An 11,746-nucleotide genomic window follows, 5' to 3' on the forward strand; every position below is an offset into this window, starting at 1 on the left:
GAGGCTTTTACTGTTTTGTCGACAAAACAGTTACACTCGGGAAAAACGTGGCTGCCGACATCATCGGCCCTTGCAACTCCCTCGCAAATTTGCTATGGAAAATGTCATCGCTAATCCGTCGCAATATGCGAGGGAGTTGCGATGTTTTTGCGAGGATGTTTCGCGGAGTCGCAAATCTGTCGTAAATCCGTCGCAAATTTGTGAGGGATTTCACCGTCGCAAATTTTGCGAGGGAATTGCAAGTACCCTCGCTAAACTAGCAAACTACTCGCAAATCCGTCGCAAATTTGCGAGGGCATTTTGCCATCGCAGGTTTCCCTCGCAAATCAACTGTTTTCTTGTAGTGTGTGGAATTTGTAACCTACATATTTCTCAATATTGTATGCAATTAAGACGAAGTAGAGATTGGTGGTGCTGGTGATGTGTTCCTTTTTATGTTCCCTTTTTATTAGGTTTAAGACCAAATTTTTATTGATGGACCGTCCTCTATCTTAAATATAGGTATAACTCATTTCCTGATACGTTTAATAACTCCATGTGATGGATGGATCATATGGTTCCCTCAAATTTACATACATTTACATTTTTTTTTCATACGTTTACACTGATGTGTATTTAGTCTTACTCAATTAAGTGGATGAAATTATTGTTGAAGTTTTTGTTTTCCTTCTTTGTTTTCTTTTAATGTCAATATGCAGTGGTATTTAAAACATATTCACAGCCTATATATGTTTATTTTATTTTTCCTTTGTTTCATATAAATTATATTTTCCAATGTGTATGTGTATTTTTTTTTTATAATTTACCCCTCAACATTAGCATAAATATCATGAATATATGCTATTTAGGTCCTCAAATTATTAAATATTTGGTGTATATTCAATCGCTTCAATTTTCATTTTGTTAGCAACGCAATAAAATATGCATGACGACAAATATCAAAAGTACTGAAAAGTATCATACTTATAACGAAATAATGATTTTATTAGAGCTGAAATAAAACAAACAAATGTTGTTGACACATAATTCATAGACTGAATTCATTGAGATGCAGATTGAAATTGAATTTATTGTCGTGATATTCCTAAATCTAACGTGGATGAGATTAATAAATCTCAGTAAGTGTCTAGTCTCCTTTTAGAATTTAGACCCTAGAGTTGACAAAATTCATAACAAAAATTACAAAATATATCGAGTACATTGTAATTAGTGATCTTTACAAACTTACATACAGGTGAATATAGATAAATTTACATAACAGATGCAAAATGAATAATGGATAAATAAAATTTGGAAATGTTAAACTACATGTTGTATTTTTATATAAATAGGCGAAATCTGGATTGGTTTTTTGGGTTACAATTTAGACCTAATTGTATAGTATATAGATATTGATAATGTACTTCACATGTTAGGAACATGTCAACTTCACAGGTTAGCCATCTAATGAAACTTTTTAATTTTTTTTGGTCTTGATAACAAATCTAATGAAATTCTGATCAACCAATAGAAATGCATGTATATATATAGTTTTTGTGCGGGTATTAAATAAAATCACGCAATCGTACAGTTTTGTTTGTGTGAGGGGCTTCAAATCAGTAATCATAATCTGAATATACCTTAGAAAGATAAAACAGCCCACAGTTAGGTGTTAATGTCCTCTTGCCGAACAAGGAAGTTGAGTGTACTTTATATGCCCCCATCTAACTGCATAAGTCGAACCAATTATTGGTTCTTTTCTTCTCATTTGATTATATTATTTAAATAGTTTTGGGCTAATTAAATTAATTAATTAAGTGCAGTCTTTCCATACCTTTCCATACCTTTAATAAATAAGTATATGGTTATAGTTTGTGACACCGTAGATAAAGAATGTGGTGAATTGCAGTGTGGTTTTATTCGTATTGTCCGAAGATTTTCACCATTTTCAAATTTTAATTCACTTGTGGTATATATTATACGAGATGGAATTATATCCAACGTCTAGATGTTTCATAATGTAGAATAACTTTTTCGATTTTATTATATTAACTCGAACTGTGGATTAAGCCTACGAATATATATTTTGTTTTTATGTAAATATTCACTACTTCTAAAAATCGAATTCCTAATCAAAAAAGAAAAATATATATCTTCTCTTTATTTATTCTCAAATTAAGTTAAACAATGGAATGCAAATTATAAGAAAATAACAGAAAAAGGAAATGTTGGAAAGAAAATAATAATAATTTTTTTTTGCCTACTACTATGCATAGTAGCAAACTCATCCTTGTTACTATACACCACCGTTGCATGAACCTTTTTTTGAAGACGGCTTCGAGAAACAACTAAAAAGCTTCGAGAAAAAACCATCTTTTTCTTGGAATCTGAAAACGATATTCGGGGTAACGGACTTCTTATTAAGGATCTCTACGAGCTATGTAGACTACTTACCCACAAGATACAGTCTAGGGAAGTTTGTTTTTGTATGAAATGTATTGAGGAGAGGTCACCGAGATCGAGTAAAGTTATTCGAACGGTCGACACTCAACATGACTAACCAAAATTGTAGAAATCATGAAGATATGATTAGTAAAGAATTAAAAGAAATTCAAAACTTAGGAAGTTTACCATATAATTTATATTTATCTTAGATTAAGAAACTTAGGTTGATCATGTTTTTACCTAAGTTTTGGATCCTTCTTAAACTTTTTATTAGCAAGCATGCTGTAATTCATAATTTTTAATAATAATCTCGACTATTTGATGTTTCAATCGATCACATCAATTTTCCAATAAAATATTGTATGTACTTTAAACTGTGCTATGTGACATAATTTTTAGACTTAATTACCGTATAGGGGAAGTATGGAACATATAAATATACTGGAAAGTCAGGTCATATACAATCTAGTGAATATATAAGGTAACTGAGTAAAAGTAAAATTCAATGAATATAATTTGTATACACGCATACATTGCGTAATATTTTGTTATATATAATCCAACCATATCACTTTGAGAAAGTTAAAACGAAGTTTGTATATTTTATATTATTTAGAAGCTGGGCGATGCTTAGTGTTTGGGATAGCAGCAAAGTGTGTTGGGAATGTCCTGAAATCATTTGTACTTACTCTAATTTAAGTTGTATCGTTAAGGATCGATAGTCGAATAATATTAGATGATTATAACGTTTTACTAGAAGCCTTTTATAGTCAATGACTTTAGAAGTTCATTGCTAATATTATACGATCTTACAGGGTCACATACCTAAGCAAACTGGATCAACATTGGGTTTAAATTATAGTATATATATATGAGATATATATACTTATATTTGTGTATTTTATAATAAAATGTTTATTATATAAAAGATATATATGTAGTATACGATATACATATATATATATATATACACAATGCACGCGAGGGTAGTTAGGTTAACGATAATGACTATATATAGTCATATGTAATCATGTTCAAACACACTTTTGTGGCCGCAACCCTAACCCAGACAAAAGCAGTTTAGTCATTTTATACACACAAGAATATATGTATTCCTAATATACACAGAAGAATATATGTATTTTTATTTTAATACTCTCTTCCCACGTAGGATAACTAATTGCTGAAAGCAGACCCGTGCCTAGCATTATACGGACCGGAAGCGGTCTTTAAAAAAAAGGCCTAATTTTTTTTTATTAAAATGATAACCAACATAATCTCAAAAAAAAAACAAGTGTAGAACACAAATCTTAATTCTAAAACATAACTTTTTTTCCCTTCTGTGCTACAAAATCGTTAACCAAACTCTCGAAGTCAATACTTTAACCAGTTCCCTTTCGATAGACAAGATAGCCAAGTCGCTTAGTCTTTCTTATAACATACTCGAACGAAGATAAGATTTTATCAACTTCAGCTTTGAAAAGCTTCTCTTAGCAGATCCAATTGAAACTGGAATCGTGATCAATATTCGATAAGCGATCCATGCATTAGGATAACAATCTTCAACCTGTTTCAAGAAGTCTAACACTTGAATTGGCCTCTGAGTTCCTGCTGGTAAAGCTTCTCTTAGAATCTTTAGTTCACAAAACAAATCATTACCAACAATATCCGAAAGTTTCCCATGAGTTAGAGACTTCTCAAGATTAATACAAGATGCCATCAAACTTTCATCATCGCTCGCTGACTCCAATTTCTCCAAATCAAATAAAAAGCCAAATATTTGTTCATACCTCTCAAATTGTTCAAATCTTGTCTTAAGCGAGCATAAAGCTTGTCCTCCTCATTCACTACATTCACATTCAACTGAGAGATAGCAACATCTATGTTCATATCCACGGATTGCAAACTCTTACTAACAATGTTCACAGCATAAAAAAAGATTATACCAAATAACCATGGAAACCAAGAACTGAAAGTTTCCAATTCCATGTGTTTCACTTATTGCAAGACATTAAGCTTCACTTTGTTCTTTCGGATCATCACTATTCTCAGCAATGTAAACTAAAGCATCCATGATTTTGGGAGCTTGAAAGCATATTGCCTTAACACTTTCAACATGACTCTCCCATCGAGTATGTGACAAAGACTTAAGTGTTAGACCTCCCACCTTATCCTCAAATATTTTCAATCGCTTGTTTGAAGATGTAAAGAAACAAGAAATTCGCTGAATGATTCCAAAAAATGATACTGCCTTTGGAGAAGTGTTTGCCATATCACAAAGTGCAAGATTAAGACTGTGGCAACCACAAGGTGTGTAAAACACCCTTGGATTGATCTCAAGTAACCTTTTCTGCACTCCTTTATGTTTTCCCTTCATGGTCGAGCCATTATCATAACCTTGACCCCTAGCATCATCAATTTTTAACCCAAAAACAGCCAAGACATCTTGAAGCTCACAGAAAAGTCCTTCTCCAGATGTATCATCAACTTTCAAAAATGTCAAGAAAAAGTCTTTCTCATTAGCTAACAAAGCTATCAACTCATTTTGAATGTTGTTGCTGAGATAATGACAATGAGTTTCACCATCTTTATATCTTCTAAGATGTTCTATCATCACCGGATCAAAATCAGCAAGCATCTCAATGAAACTTAAGAAATTTCCATTATTATCATCTCCAATCTTTCCATTGCTCCCACAAAATGCTAGATTCTGTTTAGCAAGAGTTTTAACCACAGAAATTATCCTAAGCAAAACTTGTCTCCAATGAATTCTATCTTTCTTCATTTCATCTTGAGCATATTTATCAATGGTCTGATTTTTCTCCAGCCTCGACTCTAATTCCACCCATTGATTCATGCAGACAATGTTTTCCCGACTAGATTCATGCTCTTTAAGCCTCTTCAATATATTTCTCTAATCACTGAATCCCGTAGTTGCCAGTTGACCTTTGTCTCTCTGGTTGAACAATTTACAACAAAAACAATATATTTTGTTAGATGCTTTTGAGTAAACTAGCCAACGTCGATCTTGTTTTCTTCCATCACTCATTTCTCTTGTGTAATAGCAATGCGAGAAATGTCTTTTAATACCATCTTTTGGAAAATGAAAATCCATTGGCAATCTTTGTGTCGGACCTTGTACAACCATAAAATCTCTCCATTCATTCCATCCTTTCTTTATGCCTTTCCAGTTTCCAGGATCATACATATCCACGAATCCCAAATTCTCCCTCAGACCCTCACCCTTTTCATCTTTAGTCTTATCCTCTTGTTTCTCATTCAATCCCTCCTCATTCACTACATTCACATTCTCTGTCTCAACAACTATTTCTTCTCTCTGAAAATCAGCTATATTCTCATCCACTCCATCATCTTTGACATGATCATTTCCTTCTCCTCTATCATTATTTCCTACAGATTCATCAAAAGTTTCAGATTTTTTGAAATACCTGAATATACCATTCTCTAGAGATTTCACGAGTGCTTCTCTTCGATTCTTCTTTTTTAATTTTTCTGCTCCACCCGGTTCTTTCTTCATGCTCTTTGGAGGTATTTTGCTGAAATTTAAGAGTCAAAACACAAATCAAATCAAGTTACATAACCAAATAGAAACGAAAACGAGAATCAGATTACGATTCTCAAAACACAAGTTATATAATATTATCCATTGACCATTGCTATTACGATTTTCAGAACCCAATAGAAATGAAAACCCAAATCAAATCTCTATATAGTTTATGAAAAAGAAAACTATAATATTATAAAAACATACTTGTCTGATTGTTGATGGCAGCCAAACCAAAAAGGAAGAAAACAAAAAGAATATGTTAATGTTTATCGACTGATCGGAGAAGTGAGAACAATGTCAATGGGTCTCTTTCTCGAGTTTTCTAGAGTTTTCTAGAACCATCGTTGCTCTCTTCTTCCTTTTACCACATAAAATCATTTTTATTGGGTCTAACTATTGGGCTTATTTAGGAAAATTAAGGCCTTTAATTTTTTTCCAAAAAAACGGGCCGGAAGCGAATGCTTCTTTTCTTAACACATAGCCACGGCTCTGGCTGGACGGCAGAGTAGGTTGAGAGTGCCCTGGGGGTGAAGTTAGGAGCTATGATGCACGGGGACGCCTGTCGACCACCGTCTCCCGTCCCGGATTCGTTACGGGGACGGATACCTGACGGAGACAGCGAAGAAACGTTTCTCAGCTGTTTTAGAGACAGCAGGGACGACAAGCAGAAAAAGGAAACGGGAAGGTACGGAAACGGGGACGTCTCCGAGTCGTTTTTAACATAATTGAAGTGTCCCGTTTTAGAATAGGCAATTTAACCTCTTTTTTATAGAAAAACTCAAACAATAAAGGAATGATAGGGCATATTCTAGGGCATACGACTTATATATAATGATTCACTTCCCTGCGCCCCTGTTTATATAAACGATTCACTAGTCTTTGACGTCTTCTCTGCTTTCCTTCACGAAACGTCAAAACCAGAACACTTACGTCTCTTCTTCTCTTTTCTATTTTGACTAATATTATTCAATGATCATTGTTTGATTATTTGCTATTCATGTGTGTGATCGTTGATAGACTGATCGTTGATAGACTGATCGTTGATAGACTGATCGTTTGTGATCGTTGATAGACTAATATTATTCAATGATCTTTGTTTGCTATTCATGTATGTGATCGTTGTTTGCTATTCATGTGTGTGATCGTTGATCGACATCGTTTGGTTACTTTCTTTGTTTAATCAGATGAACAATTCTCAAGGACCGGGTGAGAATATTGGTAGTAGTAGTGCTGCCGCTGGTAATGAATCTACAAGTTCTACGAATGAAAGTGACGAGGCTCCACTCTGGAGTTATGTGACGAAAATAGAGAAAGTATGAGCAACAGGAGGAACATGGAAATTCAAGTGTAGCTTTTGTGGTGAACAACGATCAGGTTCATATTCTCGGGTTAAAGCTCACTTGCTTGGAATAAAAAATGTTGGAATCTTAGCATGTAAGAAAGTACGAATGAGTGAAAAGGTTGACATGCAAAGGCTGGAAAACGAGTTTGAGGAGAGGAAAAAAGAGTCTGGAAAAAAAGAAGTGTCTTTGCCTTGTGAGACGAATTATGCTTTCAAGAAGAGGAAGTCTAGTTTTTCACCTATTGAAAGAGCATTTGGAATTGCAGCCAGAGACCAGTTGGATCAAGAAATCGCCAGAATGTTTTACACCGGAGGTGTGGCTTTTAATCTAGCAAGGAATCCACATTATCATAGGTCATATCAGTTTGCTGCTGCCACTAACATTGATGGTTATGTGCCTCCTGGTTATAACAAGTTGAGGACGACTTTGCTACAGAAAGAAAGAAACCATGTTGAGAGTTTATTAGTACCGCTTAAGTCAACATGGAATGAAAAAGGGGTGTCCATTGTGTCAGATGGTTGGAGTGATCCTACAAGAAAGCCACTTATTAATTTTATTAGTGTTTCAGGAAATGCTCCTCTGTTTATGAAAGCTGTGGATTGTGCTGGGGAAGTGAAAGATAAGTTCTTCATCTCTAATTTGATGAAAGAAGTTATAAATGAAGTGGGTCATCAAAAAATTGTGCAAATCATCACTGACAATGCAGCAAACTGTAAGGCGGCTGGAGAGATTATTGAGTGTACTTATCCTCACATTTATTGGACACCTTGTGTGGTACACACTCTTAATCTTGCTTTAAAGAATATCTGTGCGGCAAGGAATGTGGAATCAAATTCTGAAACATATGATGCATGCAATTGGATAACAAATGTTCATGGGGATGCTCTTGCAATCAAACATTTTATCATGAACCACAGCATGATACTAGCAATATTCAGTAAGTTCTCTCCTCTTAAGTTACTTGCAGTGGTTGATACTCGTTTCGCTTCCATTGTTGTGATGCTTAAGAGATTGAAGCTTATCAAAACTGGCCTCCAGTCCATGGTTATAAGTGAGCAGTGGTCTACTTATAGAGATGATGACATAGGAAAAGCGAACTTTGTTAAGGAGAAACTTTTGGATGATGACTGGTGGGATAAAGTCACTTATATTATTGATTTCGCTAGGCCAATCTATGATATGATTAGATATTGTGATACCAATAAACCATGCCTTCACTTGGTATATGAGATGTGGGATTCCATGATTGAGAAGGTGAAAGCTGAGATATACAAGAAAGAAGGACTTCAAGGATCTGAATATAGTCTCTTTTTTGATGTTGTTTATGATATCTTGGTGGCTCGTTGGGCAAAGAATAACACTCCTCTACATTGTTTAGCTCACTCTCTAAATCCAAGGTATGTGATTTTAAAATAAATGTTTGTGATTCTTGTTACCTTGCCACATGTTATATAAATATAACATATTTTTTGTATGTCGTAGATTTTATAGTGAAGCTTGGCTACTTGGAGATGAAACCAGAATTAGTCCTCATAAGATGCTGAAATCTCAACTGAAAGGATGAAATGTTTCCAGAGATTGTTTCCTAGTAGTGAAGATCATACTAAGGTGATGAATGAGTATGCATTATTCTCGACGAAGAGTGGTCATTTTCAGGATTTGATATGCATTTTGGGGATGGAGAATATGGAACCTATGAACTGGTGGGTAAACTTTGGTGCTAAAACTCCTCTCCTCCAGACACTGGCTTTTAGACTTCTTGGACAACCTAGCTCTTCTTCTTGTGCTGAACGCAATTGGAGTACTTACTCGTTCATCCACTCACTCAGAAGAAACAGATTGACTACAAGTCGTGCTGAAGACTTGGTTTACATCCACAACAATTTGCGGCTTCTATCAAGAAATACTGATGAATATCAAAATGAAAAGACCAAGCAGTGGGATGTTGGTGGAGATGAAAGTGATATTCAAGCTGAAGCAGGAATTATGGAGTTATCAAATCTTTCATTAGATGATCCGGATTTTGAAAATCAATTCCTCAATAATTAGTTTTTTATTATTATTTAAAACAAATTTTCTTCTATTTTGAGACATATTTATAATTATTATTTATGTTGAGACTTATATTTATAATTTTCTTATATGTTTATTGAAATACCCATGTCGTACCCGTATCTATTAATTTTTACTTTGACGTTTTCCGTCCCCGTTTCTGTACCCGATTCCTGTCCCGTACCCGTTTCAGTGCAACATAGGTTAGGAGCGATCTGACGACGAACGGATTTGTGATCTTCACCGAACATGTAAATGAGGTTGTGTTCACTGAAGAGCTTCTTTCCAAAAGGATGTCCGATAAGGTGGAAGGCATCAGGACGAACGTTAGAGAAGATTTGATGAGACAGCTCAGTGTCTTTAATATATATAGACGATAAATTTTCCGATGAGGTAGTTGGCGGAGAGGCCTGAGATGCCCGAGGTGGCAGATTGCTTGTTCCTGAAGGAATTAGGGTCACGGACTAGTGAAACGACGTTTCGGATCATCGTAGGGACAAAGAGAGGGCCAGGGAGGTTGCTTTCTCGAGAAGGTAAGAAGATAATTGCTCAAGGAGAAGGAAGAAAAGTAATGCTGAGAAGACGTATGGTGCGAGAGAAGCAAATAGAGAAACAGTGAAAACCCATATTATCTTGTTCCTCTAATAGTTGAAACTTCTCTTAATAGGTTCTGATCTGTACTTGATTGAGGTTTTGTGTATATAAATGGAAATGTGAAGAATCATTTTGGAAAGGTGATTAAGAAAAATCAGCAAAATCATAATTACTCATTTGGATAACTTTCTTCTTCTAATTATTTGTATTATAATATTTATACAAGTCAATGAACGTTAATAGCTTTGTGGAATAGAATTCTATTTCTTCAGTCTCAAAAGACTTCCAAAGTTTCTAGATTTATAAAATATGAAAAGACCGATACTAAATTTAAGCAATTTAGTTTAAGTAACTCAGTGGACATCATAGATACAAACCATGCCTTACGCGTGGTTTTGTTACTACATGGTGTTTCAGTCCCCTCAATATTCTCCTTGAATCGTGGACAATCAATATTGAGGAGTTGTTGATCAAATGTTTAACAAACTCCATTATGCAATTGCGAACTGAATATAGACTATATATATAGTAAACAGTAATACAAATCTAAACTCAGCTTCTTTTGTTCTAATAAGATCAATATAGTGTGTAAGACGACAACAAATGCTCAAAACCAACCAAAAGAGTAGAAAAAAAGAAAGTCCAAAAGAGAGAGAGAGATTGCAATGAAACATCCTTACTCAGCTTCACTTCTTTGAAGTAATAAGATCAATATTTGTCGTTATCAAAAATCTAACCAAAAGAGAGACATGTCCAAAAGAGAGAGAAAGAGATAGAGATTTGCTATGACATATCCATACAAATCTAAACTCAGATAAAAGAGAGAGAGAGATTGCCTAACGCTTGGCTAGAGGTGTCAATTGGGCATTAAGCCCGCGGGCATAGCCCGTTAAGTAACATTGCGGGACGGGTATGGACCTTGTATTTGAAGCCCAAAAGTTAGCGGACTTGAGTCACTAGTCTCTAACCTCCTTCCTCTTTAGAGTTCTCGGCTAGCCTTTGAGAGAGGAGGAAATTCACAGAGATAGAGGAGATCCATGTCAATTCACAACCGGTGTGACGAGAGATCCATCTCTGCTTCTGTTAAACTTGAATGGTATCAGCATAATGATTGTTCACGACATATCAATCTCGGTACAGTTTTGAATCTTTTTGCCTTGAAACTTTTAGCTTTCAATTGAATCAGCTTCAAAGTTAAGAGCTTTCTTCATCATTTATTTGGGATTTGCAGTTCCAATTTCATATATGGTAGAAACTCTTTTTTTGTTACATCGTTATTGTAAATTTGTGAAGTTGGTGAGAATTACAAATCCATGTATCCTAATTGAGCTTTGAAACTTTGGGGTAACTCGGTTTGTAATTGTAACATCCCGATTTTAATAGTGGGGTCAGTTTATTCTGTTACTAATATCAGTCCATTAAAAGGCCCAAATGGAGCAAACTGATTAAAACGACAAAAGGGATGTCGTGTGTTGTATATGTATCTCCTTCTCCATTTTGCCGTCAAAGAGAAACGCAACCCTAAGCCTAAAACACACTAGCAGCTCAATCTTGATCCTTGGAGATCTGAAGTCGTGATCTTGTTGTTGGTGATGTTGTTACTAAGAAGAAAGTTATCGAGAGGCCTTGTTGTTGTCGTAAGTCTCGTGGAGAAGAAGTGTTGCTTAGAAAAACATGAGCCTTCACCACCGTCGGTCACCCACCGCTGGTTAGTCCGCCACCGTGTGTCACCGGAGATGTCACCCGCTGACACTGGAGCAGCAGT

General features: G+C 35.1%; 2 protein-coding genes across 2 annotated transcripts; one reads left to right on the top strand and one right to left on the bottom strand.

The window, feature by feature from the left end:
* LOC104753390 lies at nt 4,436-5,962 on the bottom strand. The gene is made up of 2 exons (XM_010475651.1): nt 5,515-5,962; nt 4,436-5,259 (listed from the first exon to the last, which is right to left on the bottom strand). Exons 1-2 carry the CDS (start codon nt 5,960-5,962, stop codon nt 4,436-4,438), a joined length of 1,272 nt encoding a protein of 423 aa, XP_010473953.1.
* LOC104753391 lies at nt 6,535-9,384 on the top strand. The gene is made up of 5 exons (XM_010475652.1): nt 6,535-6,677; nt 7,010-7,046; nt 7,177-7,231; nt 7,367-8,732; nt 8,895-9,384. The coding sequence occupies exons 1-5, from the start codon at nt 6,535-6,537 to the stop codon at nt 9,382-9,384; spliced, it is 2,091 nt and encodes a 696-aa protein (XP_010473954.1).

The sequence above is a fragment of the Camelina sativa genome, chromosome 16, assembly GCF_000633955.1.
Source record: "Camelina sativa cultivar DH55 chromosome 16, Cs, whole genome shotgun sequence".
NCBI lineage: Eukaryota > Viridiplantae > Streptophyta > Magnoliopsida > Brassicales > Brassicaceae > Camelina > Camelina sativa.

Bases quoted from the DNA above. Each gene is read 5' to 3' on its own strand.
- LOC104753390 (XM_010475651.1), bottom strand. From the start codon at position 5,962: ATGAAGAAAGAACCGGGTGGAGCAGAAAAATTAAAAAAGAAGAATCGA. The intron at 5,260-5,514 runs GTATTAAAAGAC...GGGTGGAATTAG, and splicing joins TTTTCATTTTCCAAAAGATG to AGTCGAGGCTGGAGAAAAAT.
- LOC104753391 (XM_010475652.1), top strand. From the start codon at position 6,535: ATGATGCACGGGGACGCCTGTCGACCACCGTCTCCCGTCCCGGATTCG. The intron at 7,047-7,176 runs GTTTGTGATCGT...TTGTTTAATCAG, and splicing joins TGATCGTTGATAGACTGATC to ATGAACAATTCTCAAGGACC. The intron at 7,232-7,366 runs GTAATGAATCTA...AACAACGATCAG, and splicing joins TAGTAGTAGTGCTGCCGCTG to GTTCATATTCTCGGGTTAAA.